This window comes from Sinohyriopsis cumingii, chromosome 3, assembly GCF_028554795.1.
Source record: "Sinohyriopsis cumingii isolate HCF-2022 chromosome 3, ASM2855479v2, whole genome shotgun sequence".
In the NCBI taxonomy this organism is placed as follows: domain Eukaryota; kingdom Metazoa; phylum Mollusca; class Bivalvia; order Unionida; family Unionidae; genus Sinohyriopsis; species Sinohyriopsis cumingii.
The window spans coordinates 102,372,275-102,391,425 of NC_142963.1; the positions used below are offsets into that span (position 1 = coordinate 102,372,275).

General features: G+C 34.3%; 1 protein-coding gene across 3 annotated transcripts in view; it reads right to left on the minus strand.

Annotated features, from left to right (window-relative positions):
- The window catches only part of LOC149803416 (uncharacterized), a 51,467-nt gene extending 46,907 nt beyond the window's left edge, over positions 1–4,560 (minus strand). For all 3 annotated transcript variants that reach the window (XM_089953118.1, XM_089953117.1, XM_089953119.1), the window contains exon 1: positions 4,447–4,560. In XM_089953118.1, coding sequence (XP_089809244.1) covers positions 4,447–4,522 — 76 coding nt within the window. In that variant the 5' untranslated portion in view covers positions 4,523–4,560. The remainder of the gene's footprint in view (positions 1–4,446) is intronic.
- Between the last annotated feature and the right edge of the window lie 14,591 nt (positions 4,561–19,151).

Genomic DNA, 19,151 nt, shown 5'->3' on the forward strand with positions numbered 1-19,151 from the left:
GTATATATCAATCGCTCGAAAAGGTCTCATAAATACTTTTGCCTGAATGAATTGAGTAGCAAACTGACTGCATAAATGTGTGAAATAAAGAGGTAGGTGTTTTTATGCGAATGAGAGTATCAAATACAACAAGTGACCATTTAGATGGATTATCTTCAAATTTCCATATATATATATATATATATATATATATATATATATATATATATATATATATATATATATATATATATATATATATATATATATATATATATATATATATATATACAATTATCTTTTTATTCCCGAATAACCACTATATAGCGTAAGTTGTACATAAAACTTGGACAGATAAAGATGATGTACTAGAAAAGTTCTCATACTGAGTCACAATCACATTTAATGCAAATATAGTTTTTCTACAATAATTCTCTCAACAGATCATCATAATGTGAGGCTCGTTTATTTATTTTTACCAGTATCTGAAACATCTTTGATATTAGATTATTACTTACATAAACACCAAAAAAGAAGATGAATATCCATTCTGCGCAAGTTAATAGTTCTTGATGCGAAAGTGAGTACATTCTTGACCACTAATATGCAATCTTTTATTACTGTATGTGCTCCTTAAATAAAGTCAGATACAATGATTAAAAGTGTACAAATTACTCATCCGTACGCTACTACTTTCTGTAAATGAGTTTTTTTCGTGAAATATATATTCAGGGACATCTGTGAATGGTTGTATCAGTTGAAAATAGTGGAAGTTAAATCTTTTTGACAGACCTTCTGAAGTCACAACTCTGTTATCGTTATATTGATGAGCTGTAAAACCAATTTCAGTTATCTACAGTAATAAACATCTTTGTTGCAAATGGAAGAATTAAAAGCTAGATTTATGTTTGAAAAATAAATCTTTAAAAAAATTCAAATGAGAACGGTTACTGATATATGACACGTGGCTGTCGTGCTCATAATGATTGCAATTAAAAGACAAATACCCAAAATACATTCTACTATTCATCCCTAACTTGACAGGTCATGACAGGCATCTATTCATCAAGGAAATAATTAAATGATCCAGATGAAAAGGTCAATATTCTGAGCAAAGACAGAAATAATCTTTGATTTGGCAAGGAGTTCACAGAGATAGGTTCATAAGAGAAGGAGGGGAAATAACAATGAAAACGACATTTTTTAGAATAGGTTGTGGAGGATATGGATGGTATAGATGATGTAATGGATAAATTGTTTATGGGGTGTTGGGTGGTAGATAAGATCTCTCGAGTATGTTTTGTTTGCTTTCAGATCCTTCTATTACACGCTAAGTTAACGAAGGACGTTTTATGGTATGGTGTGTGGAGGTGATAGATGGTATAGATGATGTAATGGATGGTGTTTGTATGGGGTGTTGGATGGTAATTAAGATTTTTGAGAGTATGCTTTTGTTTTCTTTTCAGATCCTCTCTTACGTTATAAACGAACACAGGACTTGTTTTGGATAGTGTGTGGATGTGATGGATGGTATAGATTATGTAACGGAATGTATTTCGATAGGGTGTTGGCTGGTATGTACGATGTGTATGAGTATGTTTTGTTTGCTTTCAGCCCCTTCTCTTACACTCTAAGCGAACACAAGACGTTTATTGAGAGTGTGTGGGATAATGGATGATATTGATGGTGCAATGGATATTATTTCTTATGCGGTGTTGGATGGTATATAAGGTTTGTCAGAGTATGTTTTGTTTGTTTTCAGCTCTTTCTATTACACTCTCAGCTAAAACATGACCTTTTTGGGATAGTGTGTGGGCTGATGGATGGTGTAAATGTTTTAATGGATTGTATTTTGTTGGGTTTTGGATGGTATTGTGATGTTGGCTGGTAGTAGTGTAATATATATTGCTCATCTGTGGTTTAAGGGATAGTCTTTTTTTGTGAAATTTCATCTTCATATATTTATGAGTAGATCTAAATGAGGTTATCAATAAAAGGTATAATATAATGAACTAATTATGCCACAAAATACTGTATTCAAATAATATAGTAATAATAACATTTCTTCATCTTGAAAGTCTTGATTATATGTGTCTTCAAGCTGAAACTATATATTCTTGCAAACAAAGTTACACAAATATTCAGATCGGGTCTTTGGAGTGAGTGTCAATCAAACACATTTCAACAACGTTAACTGAGTAACATTTAGTATAAAATATAGACCTACAATCTAGCAACCACAATACAGTATACTATTAATCCCAAATTTAAAGACTAGCTAGTATCCACTGGGAACTACAGATAAGGGCTTTATAACGGAAATGTAGGCATGTTGTATAAAATCAATTAAAGTTGACGCAAGTGAAATTTCCACGAACTGATAACAGACTTATAACGGGTAAAATAAATGCCTGCAGCCAAGCAGGAGAGTCAGAGATATCCAGAGATTGGGGCTGTTCTATGAATATACAGCTCTACATCATATGTATAAAAGCAATTCAATTTAACGCGAGTTAAATTCCTATGTGCTGATAACCGAATGGTGATAGGTAACAGATACGCCGCAGGCCAAGCAGCAGACTCGAAGATACTCAGAGATGGGGCCTGTTCTAGGAATATACAGCTCTACATCATATGTGCTTAGTGAAATATAAGTTTAAAAAATTTCGCCAGGATCAAAGTAGATTTTTCTCTGATACTCCACTTGATCATCATTTCTTTCATGTTAATGTTACAGTCTGCATATTTTCCTAATTTAAGGATCATATATTTGTTACATTACATGTTCTTATATGTTCTTGCATATTGTTTTACTTTTTTACGCATTCTCCCCATATTTGGAAAAGCTACTTTGGAAGATAACAAGAACAATCTAGAAATTGATATCCGTTGCTTTTCGGAGGCAACCAGGACACTTAGGACTTAATGTATCAAAGTGTTAGTTTTAATTGATAATGTAGTTTTACAACTAAATTGTTTAAAATCTATTCTGTTTAAGAATTAAAATAGAAACTGATAATTTTGCACCAAAACTGTGCATTTTAAGTTGTTTTCCCATCTATTTAGCGTAGTTATACCAAAACTAAAAATTATAAAATAAATCGATTTTAGTACAATGAAGCAAAATATTATACAGAATAATAACAATAAAACTCCAAATCCCATGATTATATTCGTATATCCATGTTTGGTCTTATTGGATATCGCATCAATAGAAAGTTACTCATAAACTTTGGTTGAAATCTAATATGAACTAATTATACTCATATTACAGACCAAACGAAACTTAATACATCAAAACATTTATGCAATTTTGTCAGATGATTGCGTAAAACTTCAGTATAAACTTCAGTATAAATGAAAAGTCCCGTTCACAGTTTTCTCGTAATTGTATCACAGCTCAGTGGATGAGACGTATTGATGACTGAGCAATATAAATATGCATGCTTAAGGTAATCGCAATTCAATAATAATACAATTAATTTGATGAAATGAGAAATAATTAGTCATACAATTAGAAGATGCAAAATTAAACTTGAGCTAGACCTCATGAATATTGTGCAGCATGAAGTTTAATTTAAAGCAATAATACATATATTTATTATGCGACAGTACCAAAAGTGATTCTGAGAATCAGGGGCCGTAACTCTGACGATATAGAACGCAGAAACACAAACTACTACGAAATATCTTTAGTATAGATTTCATTAACATAAAGAGGCAAGTTAAATTTGGCTGAAATCATATACTATTTACGATATTTGAGGAGAACCGAATAAGAGCAAATATACAGAGAGGGAAATTAGAGAGAGAGAGAGAGAGAGAGAGAGGGAACAGATCAAACTAAGGACTCAACGACGGGACTACGAAAGGGCAGACAAAGCAAATTCTCGATTAAATATTCGCGTTATTATAGCTATATTTATTTTATAGATGTTGATCAGATATCTCTCTCATCTTTCAAGTACTTTTCAATTCAGCTCCATTATCATCATAACCGATATGTTTAGAAAGCAATAAGCACAATTATTAATTTCTGATTAAACTTAGATTCAAAATGGAGTGTGTTTTTGAATGGCGTTTAAACTGGAACACCCTCTGGAATGCCTTTACTTGTAGAATGAAAGGAAACCTGTTCACCTCTTTTATTTGAAGCATCCCATACAGGACACTAAGGCATTTTTTCAAAACCCACGGGTTCCGTCATGATTACATGTAAGCCGATATTAAATTGCACATAATTCTTGCACGACGTAATAGTTTCAAGAGGTTAGCGCGATTTTGCTATATCATACAAATGTCAAACAAATTTGTGCATTGCATATACAGTGTCTTTATTGTGAGAGCTGACTCACGTAATCAGACACGGAATGAATAAAAATAGCACGGAATATTACACTGAGTGTTTAGAAATAGAATAACAATTTATAGAAATGAAAAGGATTTGATGTTAAAAAATTTTTTTACCTGATGATGCGGTGTCAATAACCATTGCAGAATATACCATTATAAGGTAAATCAACAACATCGTTGAACTGTCCATTTGATACCTTAATATAGCACAAATGTAGGCCTTCAACACGGAAGTTTTATTTCTCTTTGCTAAGTGTATAGTGCATTTATTAAGGAAGGTATTCAATTTTGTCTCGTATGTTTTATATCCTTCCAAACTATTAAAGCCTAGTTATATTAAATCATGAATTTACATACAAAATCCTAGGCAACACATTGATCCGATAACACCACTGACTAGTAACAAATAAATAAATAAATAAATACATAAGTAAATAATATGCTTAAATTATGACCAGATAAGATGATCAATGATAACTAACAGGATCAGATCCAGAAACTTATTTTGGTTTTATTTGCCATCTTTATCATTGGTCAGTAGGAGCGATGTATGGAAATTGTTTTTACTTCCGTTGAAATGTTTCTCTCCCCAGCCCTCCTCAAGAAAATAAATTGGTGCATGGGCTGTGATACTGATTGTTACAGCATGCCCATCTTTACGACTATGACTTTCTGCTGACTCAACAACTGCATAAATGCATTACTATCGATATGCAAGTTTCCCAAATCCTAGATATCACCAATAAATGCAAGAGATCGAATATAGCTTCCGATATTATTTTATGTGATTAATTGAATGGTTTCATAATATTGTCTCAGAAACCGAAGCTAAAGTCTATAGCGATATTGGAAACGCAAAGAAATGTGTTTCTGTTTGCTTTGAACAGTATGTTTATGTTACCGATGTGATAGATTTGGTTTGTGGTCCATTTTAAGGATGCACTCACTGAACGAGCGTCTACTTAAAGCACAAATAACCGAATTAGCACACACATATGAACGTCATGCATACAAACGTAATCGAATTGAAAGACAGGATGACCGAAGGGCAAAGAAACCGAAGGTAGCAATACAACATGCCCGGGCGAAAAGTGGGAGAAAAGAAAGACATATTCATTGCGCTATATTTAATCCTAGAAGTGTAAATTTTATGCCCTTAACACGTCGTTTGCTTTGCTACTAGTTTTCATTCAGATGAACCTTCATCAAAGCTCCGTTGTACGTCATTTATGTCCAACCTTATTAATTTTTGATGCCTCAGATAACAAATGATATGTGTCTTGAAAGGAGTTGAAATTGGACTTCTCATGATAAATGCCGTTCCTTCTAGAATAAAAATGAATAATTTTCTCCATTCCAACCGGGACAATGAAGCATGAATAGAAACCAGACAGCTTCTGTTAAGATCGTATGTAGTTTTTGTTTTGATGGAACGGTATTTTATTGCACATTAATGGCTATCTGATGTCGAGAAAATGGGTGCTAAGTGTCTTTCCCCAGGGTAAATCGAGGCAACGCACCCGGACTGGTTTAGGCGAGTATCGTACATTCATCTCTACCAACTGAGCTACTGTGGCTCCCTAAGCAGATATTCAGTTGCACTGGATTCTTACACATGTGGGAGCGTTTACTGATTGTCTCAAAAAGAAATTTTCAGCATAAGAAATGTAGCTTCTGATATTACCAATTATAACATTAATGATTTTAATGTCTTTCTTTCATGTCATTTGTTATTTAATAATAGCTCCAGTGTGTAATCTAGTCTGTTTATTAATTACAATACACCGGTACTGTTGTGAAGGGGTGACAAGACAACCCTGAATGTATTTTACTCATGGTACGTGAACCATAGTGAAGAAATAACATAAACCAGATGTTAACGTATATCAGTTCGAATCCAGTGTGAAATGTCTGTTTAATGTTACTGCCAAGAACAGTTCAGTAATATTTAAAGCTAATTAGATAAAAGTAAACACTATAATGACGATTTAATTTCAGGCACAATAGGCAGGATAAACAATACACCATAAGAATTACAGTGTCGTTATGATGGGTTGTATATTGTCATTTCAGGCCCTGAGTTAATATGAAGACAGAGTTCTCCTATATGGCGTACGTTAATGTCATAAGTGCAGCTGTTCACCACTTGCTTTATGAACATATTATCACGCAGGCCTTTCCTAAAGTTTATCTTTCGCGAATGAAAGTTCCTTGTTCGTTATACTGATCCCCCCGTACATTGTATGTTTCTTTCTTTTATGTCTTATGTTAGTCTGACTATACGTTATATTAACTTAAGATACTAGATCGTCAGAAACTAGGAAAAGTTCTACTGCTAGGCAATTTTCTTTCCATGTCTCTCATTTTTGTGGATGGGTATATTAATTTTTATTCTGCTCACTAAATGCAAATCTTTTAAAAATTGTAATACCTTTGAGGGATATGCAAGTAAAATACATGTGCTGTTTTTCATTAACAATAAACAAAGGAACATTTATCTTATAAACCAAGGATGAAAAGATAAGCTGAAAGGTAATATGATTGAAATCAAGACATATTCATAAGAAGTGTGCCTTAGTGACACCATTACAAATCACGTTTTGCTGATACGTATATTTATCAATTTACATTTCCAAATTGCAGAACATCAATCCAAAGAAACTGGGTTTACCAACGAAACTCTCCCCAAGCGGAATCTGACGTTTCGCTCATTGACTGCTAACACACGAGGACGGGAAATCGAACAAGGTCATCAGATCAGAAATTCCTATCGGTTGCTGTTGGATTTCAGTTTTGTTTCAGATCTTGTTCTTTAATCTGATTGATCTGAAAGGGAACGTGATGATTGTTGCTGATTCAAGTATAAAATTATATTAAGATAATGAGAAGCGGAAACTAGGAAAGCCAAAGAAAACTCAACTCTTATCCTGCTGCTCTGCAAAATAATAAAAACAAACAGTTAACATGAGCTCATTTCCAGATGAACTTCATACAACCTCTAGCACACGTATATTGAATTCGATGAAAAATGAAAATGATTTTATATTATATTCCTAGATCTTGAGTATGAAATGTTCGCTCCTGTAAAAAGGGCATGAAAGACATGAAAGAATAATACATATTTCTATGATATCAGAATAGATGAAACACCAATTAATACTTCATGGACTATTAATTTTGTCCACCCATAGAAGCCAGATTTTACTGGGTGCAAATCTCATATGAGTACCATTGGAGTGATACTCAATATGACCGCTGTTAGAAGCATAGTTCATAGATCAAAAATTATCGTAATTAACCATTACAGCTCAGGCTTCACATCAAATGTACACTGTCCACTCCTTTAATTCCTATGCTCACGCACATGTACAGTACAATCTTAATTTGCTGAGGGTAACATGTCATACTACATAACATAATTATATGTATATGGACAGGGTTACCACTGAAAAAAAATATTGTTTCTTGCTTCCAACTGCACCGGTCAGAACAGAAAATGTCTTATGTGCAGATTTTGTTTGGAATATTGTTATGTATATCAATATTATGTGTGTTAAGTTTTGTGATGATAGATTGTAAGAGTAATATTTAAACACATTACATAGCTTGAAGATAGTACTGATGGATTTGAGTTCGGGTCATGGATTTCTCCTTAGGAAAACTAGGTAACATAATGACCAATTACTTAGCTGCCAAAGGACCTGACCTTGTTCACAAGTTAAGTTGATCAGGGAATGAGTAATCGACTCTCAGTATGGTTCTGAAGTTGCATCTCAGTTTTTTATGCAAGAGATTTTAGTCATTCATATCTTCAACATCAGTGTTATTAGAATCAGCATTGGTTGTGTTCAGCTGAGTGGATGTCATTTATTTCAATTATTCATTGGAAGTACACGGTGCTTATAAAAGTTACGACAAGTAGCTATGAATACATTTAAAGACATCTGGGATTATATCATTGCGACACATCTATACTGGTATCATATCAAACTATTCCAGATTACTGGCACATCAGCAAAATAGATCGCACTTCACTCGGAACACCATTGGAATAAATTTGGAATATTCGATCCATTTTGACTTGTGATAGAACTTTTGGAACTGCTTAGATATTCGTTTACTGATCTGTAAGTTTACTTTTAATGTTTCAATTTGTGTTCTAGGGGACTGGATTACTTGTTGACTTAACAAAATTTGTTGTTTTTCACTCTTTTCTGTTACATAGTTTAAGAACATAGATTAAGACCATATATTCCTGGATAGTCATTTGATACGAATTTCCTTAAAATATTTCAGAGTAGTTATAATTTTACTTTGGCTTGGAACTGTTAGTCCTTGATATTTTAATTTCATTACTTGAGAAAAAGGTAAGTGGTCACGATTTAAACGCAAAAATATTGCATAAGTCGGCGAAATTTGGTATATTCGTAATAACAATCTTGTTTTGTTGTTAAGGTGTTGAACTAATGGAGATTCGGTTTAATGATTCTTACATTAACATGACTAAAGAAATAAACTGGTATCACAAACTTTGAGTAAGTTAATGAGTCACAATGACCTACATTGTTTTAAAGAGGTAGTACTCATCAAGATGCAGCCCAGCCTCCTTAAAGCTTTATGATTCCAGTACACAGGCTGTAATAATCCTTATCTAAGCTTTCACACCTAACTAAGAATGTGCAAGTAACGTACATGTATTGCAAAGTTAGCCCCTTTGAAAAGGCAGTTGCTACGAAACCCACTCCAAACTATAGCCGATAGACTAGGAAGTAATAATGTTTGAGAGGCAGTGAAGTTGTTCACATGTATCCACTTTAATATATTCTGACACCGATACCAATGGTATTGCAATATCTACCCTACACTTTGTAGAGGCGCTAAAAGAAGTAGTAGTCAATGCTGAAGACAGGTTGTCCGATTTAATGCTCAGAGCTATACCGACTTAAGATACATGCCTTGTGAAAAGATAGCTTTTTCTATTATGTGTGTGTTTTCATTCGTACAAGGAAAGATCCCAAGTTTGGAGTAAAGTATGTGCAATAGACAGCGGTACAGTTTAACACTCAAGTTAATCATTTATCTATTTCGGTATAGGGATTATGGAAGGGAAATTCCATCTCAGTAAAAAATAATTGCTTTGATTGCGCATAGAAAGTTATCAAATTCGTGTAGCCAGTGCAGATATGCACCGTTCATTAGTTATGTTGTAACTGTAATCTGCATTGAAATAAAATCGTTTAATGAAGCCACAACTATATGTAGGTTAGTGTCGAATGATCAATGGATTAACCAATTGTAAGAGAGAGAGAGAGAGAGAGAGAGAGAGAGAGAAACAAAGAGATTTCAATATTTCTACCCACAGTTGATATTACCCGTTCTCCAACTGAAAAGACCTACACTTAGCATTCACGTAAATACGAACATAAAATAGCAAATAGGTCAGATTAGAAAGCCTCGTATTTGTTGTAGCTGTTTCGATTTCAAATCAAATTGGTTGCTCTCCATGTCCGCAAGAATTTATTTATGTATAAATGAATATTGCCAATTGTATAGTATTAAACAAAACGTTTGCGATTTATACATGTGAGCAAACGTGAAATTACTAGAACAATATCTCGATGTGGTATCTCTTTCGTATATCTTGATAAAACACCACACACACACACACACACACACACACACACACACACACACACACACATATATATATATATATATATATATATATATATATATATATATATATATATATATATATATATATATATATATATATATATATATATATATATATATATATATATATATATATATATATATAGCTTCATTTTAGTCCCATCACAGGACGGCCACTTAATCTGACGTATATAGTATGTTTGAATATTATGTTTCAAGAATAGAAATGACACCAGTAATTGCTAACATGATCGAAATCAAGTAATCCATTAATTAGATTATTAGATCACAAGATGGGTTTCATTTACAAAAGTAATTTATATGGGCAAACTACGGCAATAATGTTTAATTTACTGTGAAGTCAACAAGGAAGTTCAAGTATTCTATTAGATTACAAGCTACTGTATTAAGTACGACCATCGAACATTGTATTTAAATAGTTGCCCATGTGGTCGGTATTCTTTTCTGCATATCAAGACATAATGTTCAGAGATTTTGTTTCATACATCTACAGCAAAAACAGTTTCTCAGGCACCCATTTATCAACTGTCACTTGTCACCTTTCACGTAAACCGCACAAGAGACGTATGAAGAGACCTAGCAAAAATCATTACATATACAGAACTACATTCCTATTTCGGTTGATTCATGCATGCAGAGAGGACTTTTCTAGGCGGTTAGATAAATTATTGAGTAGGTGTGTAGATGTGATTGTAGCAGTGATGTAGGTAAATATTTGTGTAAATGTACACCAAATATAAGTATCCTTCCTCTGTCAGTGTAAATGTAGTTCAGGTTGGAATGACGCATGGTTACTCATAAAGACGGATATACTATCACAATATGTTCGAAAAATGTGGATATAACCAAATGTACTGCCAATAAAATGGTTTACCTGAAACGAAAGTTTTATTGTCGTATAATCGAGTTATACTCTGAGCTGTAAAATCCTGAAGATATAAAATCGTATAGTTTTTATTATCGACAATATATGTATTATTCGGAAGATAAGAAAACAATGATGTAAATTTGTATCGACATAAAATATATCAACACTAAATTAAGTTGACGCTATTCGTGAAGCCTGTCAAGGAAGAAAATTACTAAATTTATCACCATATACAATAACTATAGCAGCAGGGAGGGTCAACATACCAGAATTTCAGACCGAAATAAAGCTTCCTACGAAGGGTGAAAAAATACAAGTGTCACCGAGATCTCAAACCGGGGCCATTTTGTGTGTGTGTCAAATATATTTTCCTTGGGAGTCGCCGTCTCTTCTGCCATGTGTGTAAAAAACGCGGTCAAATCTCTCAACCAAAACCTTTATTGATACCTGTTCGATATCGCGACCGATGATCATATACATTTTTTAGTGATAAATCTACGCGGAATCGCTAGCGCGTGCAAGCAGAACTTTTTTACTTTAGTCATATTCATGTCACCTGAACACCAAGTTTGATGCAATTTCGTAGCGTGTGTGTATCAACACCATTAAAAACAACCAGAAGTTTGCGGTTATCTCTGATCACTTTAAGTATTTGCACATATCGCTGAGTAGCATATATAATATCGGTGTTTTTGTATCTGCCTCGGGAAAATATCAGAGCCGGATTTAACTGCTTATTCAGCATCAAATCATTGTATACTACGATATTGTTAATACTACCATCAAGATCATCCACGGATGGCACAACGTGAGTTCCTTTTGTAATGATGTACTTGTAAGTGTCTTATTTTTCCGTATGTCTGCATGTATACCACATTTTCATGTTCCCAGCAAATAAAATCAGCTTTCAATTGTGCTTTTCATTCATTTGACCGAATAAAGACTTTGTTTGTATACCTGTACTGGCGTGGGGTTTTCAAACTCTTTGGTTGACATAATTATCAGCGGATATATCTGTACAGGGATATAGTAACTGGGGCCTACCCCCCACACAGATAAAATACCGCTGCAATGATTCAGTGGACGAGTTCAACTTAATATGGCGGTTGTATTATATCTGCGACAAGGAAAGGGATTTCCCGCTGAGGTTTCCCATTATGTTTAATTTTATATATGAATTCTGATCTTGTATAGGAAAACATGCATCATAGTTCGATCGGTGACTAGATAAATTAACATAAGTTCGAATCTCACAGACGAGAAAAGAATTTGTTTTCATATTAGTAGGGAGACAGCAGGGACCAGCTGAGATAGTGTGAATATAAATGAAATCAAACGTCGTGAATGTGATTGATCTTTGCTAATTGCCTGACTAGTCATCTTTATTCCTGGCAGGACAGGTCGCTCGTTTCGCACTCTAGACCTACTAGAATGTCGTTTGGCAATCTAGGATTTCACTGGGGATTGTGTATGCGCTTAAATTAACACTGATCAATACAGATGAATGTTGGAATTAAACTAATGTATGAGCACTATCAGCGTACGGTAGCAGATGTCTGTATAGAAATGAAGTATATACTCCCAGGGAATATTACCAGTGAGCATCATCCGGGTCGAGATATCTCCTTTTGCTGACCATTTGACAAAATTAAAGAATGCAATTTTTCATATTTTAAACAGATATGTATTATATGATGAAGTTCGAAAATATTAATGATATTGTTTATGCGAATGAAAAATTACATGACCCTACTGGCGAAGACACGATTATACAAATTGTTGATCAACTCGATCCTGAAAAAATCACACATGATTTTGAGATATTACAATAAAAATCTACGAAGGTAGATACACACTAGCAGCCGAAAACAGGTTTATGAAATTGCTCCAACAGGCAATGATACAATCCCTACCTTGCGTAGATGAGACACAAGTTGTATAATTCGTTTCGCTTGCACACGCGATTGAGAAATTATATCAGAATTGTCTCGCGAATATGAAACAAAAAATACTGTGAATGCGCGTGTAAGACAGATTAAAAAGATTATGTGTGAAAGTGAAAGTGATTCTTTGCACAGTGATAACGTCACTGGTAACGGATTGTGAAAGTGAAAGTTTCGACAAGTTCAGGTATTAGGAATTCCTCCGAGAAATCTATTTTAATTTTTTATTGTTCATAATGAAAATATTCTTGTTCAGTTTTAATATTGTAACAATCTTATATTTTACTGACTGACTTTGTTACGTGGTTAGTTTTCCAAAGACTTTAATAGAAGGGGGTAAAAAAAACTAAACTTTTCAGACTTATCTAAATAAAGTGTATTAACAGAGAAATTTTTATTCTGATTGTAATAATTTTATTGTTTTTCAGGTCATATTTTTATTTTTGTCGAGTTACAACACAGGTAACTTGGACGGTTTAAGGCAAGAATATGCATAATTCAGAATTTGATCTCTATCACATACAACTTTAATAATATGTTCTCGTTGCAGTTCATTTAACTGTGACTGCGTTAACAAAACATTTTCATCGCCGTATTCATCAATAATTTTTTATGTGTTGGGAAGTATCAAGATTGTTCTGCCGGCACTTTCGTGTAGCTCTTTGTTGTATACAAAAATTATCGCTTGTTGGTACATTTTATAATACCATATAAATAATTGTTTGACCAAACTCAGAAACAGATTGTTTATTATAAGATTTATATTTTATTTTTCAAAATCCTCCCAATTTCACTGATTTTGGTCAATTTTTGCAAAATCATGATTTTGAAGATCGACGATGACGCTGTTGGAGTTTTACAAAAGCAAAGTTCGATGACACCTCACGAGAGTAAATACCAACTAATTGCCAAATATTCTCCTCGTAAACCAAGAAGGTATTCGAGTTGGCCAGTAACTTTAAAATGCATCCGTGACAATAGCGGATTATGACATCGCAGATAAACAGGATTAACATGTTCTAACACAAAAAAAAAAATCCAGGTGGAGATTGAGGGGTGGATGTGTATAAAATGTATCACTGCTGTTCCTGACAAGATTTTTAAAGATCTACTTGATAGATGCCATGGATTGCATCACATACAAGACTGACTACGATCGTAGTTGTGATATTGACAACACCTGGTGATATATGACAACCTCTCCACCGTATGGATAATTGTTGTACTTGAGGATGTATGCCAGTGGGGATAATTTTTTCGATGCGGCAACGATTTGTGGAAAATATTCAGAGATAATATCGCTGATTTTGAAAAGATTTCCGTAAAATTTAAATTTTGGTAAATCAGTCTCAGTTACTGTCATTACCTTTACAAATTCTTGTTTGATTTAGTATTTGATAACACGATTGGTGTATTATCAGTTGAATCGATAACAGACTGTACATGTTTACGGTTGGATGATTTAAGATCATCCTCGATTTTATTTGTGTGTTTTATTTGTGAAATAATTTCCTCACGAAGGTTATCATTGGGATATTCTGAGCGTACCTGGCGAATTTCTCGCGTAGCTCGTCTATACTAGGATCATAATGGACAATAACATAATTGAATAAACTTTAATGTCACTGAAACGATAACTATTTTTAGGACTAGAAGATAATTTAAACTCGCAGTATATATCTATGGTCCCATCACGATAAAATTCAACAGACGGTTAAGGCGACAAACTCTCGCTTACATACAACCACATGTAAGTAGGGTCGGCATAATCTATATGGGATACTACACAAAATTCTTTTTGTCTGAGGTGTAATCACCAAGTTGAGTTTCTGGTGGTCACTGATGAACAAGTGCTATCTCTGGCCAACATAGCACAGTTCTGATCGACGAATGATATATATTGACACGTATTCTAGCGAATATACTTCGATGGCCGCTGATAACGTTGGTTCGTGAACAGTGATTGCGATCTTGGATTCTTTTGTGAAAGATTTATTTCTGCGCTGGAATTCGTCATTAATCTGTTCTATTTGACAATTACCCTTGGGTATACACATAACTTGACAGTCTGGTGTTCCATCGGATTTATTTTGTACGTAAATACCAATGAATTATTTACTTGAAACCCACCAAATGATTTGATCTAATATTTGGCCAGCTGTGATACACTCGCTATTGTGCTAGTGCCATTTCCTTCGCTTGAATCGCAGTTGGAATGCTAACGTCAAACTCAGGTTTGGTTGAGCTCGCTGATTTCATCGTGATTGTTGGTGGTGTTGTGTTAGCGACAATCTGTTGTAGTAATTATTGCGACATTACTATTTAAATCTCGATTTTTTAAATCGGACATCTGATAGGCGATGACGTAGATTCTATCGTGTCTCTCGATACAGTCAGGGCCTCATGGTAAACCTTAATAATTTCTGTGAATTCCTGATCTAATAGTACTCCATCATTGAGACCTGATGATATCAAGGAAGATACGTTGGCATGTGGGTGTGTGTCGCCGCAGACAACTTCGTTGTGTACAAGTGTAATATATTAACGCGCATGTATATATATTTGTGCGATGATATTAAGAACACCGGCAATTCCGGTTGCAACTGAAACACCAAGTCCTATCACTGTTGCTATCACGTACGTGGCTGATAATGTGATGATGACCGTTACTGTTCCAGCGGTGACCGCGGATGAAGAATTTACAATTATATTAGTAACAACGACACGTCTGTGGTATTTATTTTTGTTTTACGGTACACTCGTTGATGAATTTTTTTAGTTGGTTGTGCCACTAACATACTTGTTCGTATCTAAAACGGTGAACGTCAGTCGATTGGTTCATTATTCTATATAATAGGAACACTTCAAGTAGGTTGTATAGTGGCGACGTATTCACGAAGACACCAATAATACAACACCGGGGTGCTGTTTTCTTTGGATTCCCCCACAAATAGTTCCTTGTCGTTTTGCTAAAATATTGCTAACATAGATCCAGACGATCCAGGTAGTGAATAACGCAGATATCCGCGAGCAGTTAAGAGAAATAACTATGCAGATATTGTAAATGTTGAAATGCCGAGTATTGAGAACCTATATATACCGGTAAACGCGATGTTTGATTTTTGAGTGGTGTCTATAATGCTGTTCCATATGCTACTGTGTATATTACACCATCGGTAATATTTTTAATGTCAGAGAGCTTAATGCCGATGACTAATGGATTTCCCCACAAATTCATGAATGGTTTTATTTGTGTTTCTACTAAAATTCTACATGATTAGAATATTCAGATCTAAACGTGGTCAATCCATCATTGATTGTCATTAATGAGGTCATCATTGGAATGTTGCTATTGTCAACATATTTCTTTGTTGTAGCGTCATCGTTTGATTCTGGTTCTCTCAAATGAGCAATGCTATTTCCGCCCATATTAAGATCGCCAGTCATTATATAATACTGATAATCACGCACCGATTCATCCTTACGGACTGGTGCTTCCATGTAAAATGCTGAATCAGATACACGCTGAAACTTTTTATTATATTTACTATTATCTAACCCGAAGACCACTTCCTGCTATTAAACTTGCAGTTATATTTTTTTTTCTTTTTCTGACAGAGTTATAGAAGCCAGGTCTGCTAGTTTTTGATTTGCAGCTTGATTTATTATTTTACTGATATTTGCAGGCATAACTTCTGTACTGGGCAATTTTACTGGATGCCGTTTTACAGGTGACGGTCTGCGTATTAATCGTTCGAGTCTATCCTTGATTGCTGAAAATGCTTTACTAGCAACATCACCAACAGCACCAATACATTTATCACAAACAACGTCAAAAGCCTTCATTCCCAGTTGCTTTGCAACGGTATTGCTTTTCGGGCTATCCTTCTAAATCGACCCTGAACAACATCACCGAGTGCATCTCCGTAGATCACTTTATATGTTTGTAATCGCGAATTTATCACCATGACCATGATGGGTCCACGTTGAGCATTATGTATGATCATCCTATTTTCTTGTCACTGATCGAATTACATACCCTCAATCACTGCGGTTATCATCAACGATTTCATGAATAACGGACCACTAAACATTATTGTCCATGATACCGTCTGTAAATAATCTCTGACAAATAGCAGCTGCATCAAAAATAATTTCTCGGAAATTATTGCATCCAAATAGTTTTAAATCTAAGTTGTTTTTCCCATCGATTTAACGCAGTGGTAACACTTGTACCAAAACTAAAAATTATAAAATAAATAGACCATTTTATTGCAATGAAGCAGAATATTATACAGAATAATAAAACTCCACATCACATCACTATTCTCGTATATTCATATTTGGTCTTTTAGGATATCACATCAATAGAAATTTACTCCTAAACTTTGGTTGAATTCTAATATGCATTAATATGACATATTTAACAGACCAAATGAAACTAAATGCATCAAGCAATTAGGCAATTTTGACTGACGATGGCGTAAATTTTCAGTATAAATGAAAAGTCTCGTTCAAAGTTTTCTCGTAATTGCATCACAGTTCAGTGGATGAGACGTATTGATGACTGAGCAATATAAATATGCGTGTCTAAGGTAATCGCAATTCAATAATAATACAATTAATTTGATGAAATGAGAAAGAATTAGTCATACAATTAGAAGGTGTAAAATTAAACTTAAGCGAGACTTCATGAATATTGTGCAGCATGAAACTTACTTTAAAGCAGTAATACATATATTATTATGCGACAGTACCAAAAGTGATTCTGAGAACCAGGGGCCATAACTCTGACCCTATAGAACGCAGAAACTCAAACTCCCACGACATATCTGTAATATAGATTTCATTAACATAAAGAGGCAAGTAAGATTTGGTTGAAATCATATACTATTTAAAATATTTGAGATAACCGAATTAGAGCAAATGTACACAGAGAGAGAGAGAGAGAGAGAGAGAGAGAGAATGAAGAACTCAACGACGGGGCGACGAGCGGGCAGACAAAGCAAAGTCTCGATTGAATATTCGCGTTATTATAGCTATATATTTTGTATCTATGTTAATCAGATATTATACTGTGATAAAGTTGTAGTACTCGTCAATATGCAGCCCAGCCTCAACTAAGTTTCATTATTGCAGCACACAGGCTGGAAAACTCTGAGCTAACCTCCAACATTTAACGATGAATGCACATGTAATGTTTACATGAATTACGAAACTAGCCCTTTTCGAAAGGTTGTTGCTACCCACCCCAAATAATAGCCGATATACTAGGAAGTAAGAATGTTTGAGATGCAATGAAGTCGCACATATGTATACACAATTTATATGCTGACAATGATACCAGATGTATTGCAATATCTACTCTATACTTTGTAGAGGCGCTAAAAGGCGCAGTAGTCAATGCTGAAGACAGGTTGTCTGATTTAATGCGCAAGCTATAGCGACTGAAAATAGTGTACATACCTTGTGAAAAGAAAACTGCTCGATGTATTATATGTTTGCATTCATTCGTACAAAGAAGCTTACTGTCGTGTTTGCTATTAATTCCTTTATTTGTATTCTGAGGAGCATTCAGTGTTTTATAGAAGCAGCAAAGCTACAGGTTTTAACGAGAATATTTTAGTATGAGTAATACTGTACAACTTTCTCTAAAATACCTTAAGCATTATATACATTAATTTGGGTACGCAGAACATTCTGCAGTAAAACAGTATGCATTCTTAGAATTTTATATGCTCTTTTAAATTGTCTCAGCACAACCGAAAGATAACCCAGTTTTGCATTCAAGTATGCACAATAGAAAGCGGAACAGCTTAACAAACATGTTATGTCAGTTATCTCTTTCAGCGCTATATGGATTATCGAAGAGAAATCCAACCTCTTTGTAAATAATTGCTTTGACTGTATATACAAATTAATCAACTGCCTGTAGTTAGTGCGGATATAATGACACAAGTATAGATAAATGTGCACCGTTCATTTGTTATGTTGCGCATTTGATAAAAGAACGTGTAATGAAGACACGATATTTACTGGTTACTTTATATGCAGGTGTTTGTCGATAGATTGATGGATTGATCGATATAATGGGAGAGAGAGATTTCACTATTTCCACCCACGGTTGATATTACCCCTTCTGAAAAGAAAGGTGAGTGTCGTTTTCTGCATATCGACACATATTTTTCAGAAGAGGTCAGAGTTTTTGAATCACATGTTAAAAGTAAAAACAGTTCCTCAGGCACCCATTTATCAACAGTCGCCAATTAGCTCGCAAGAGAGACGTATGGAGACACCTAGCAAAGATCACT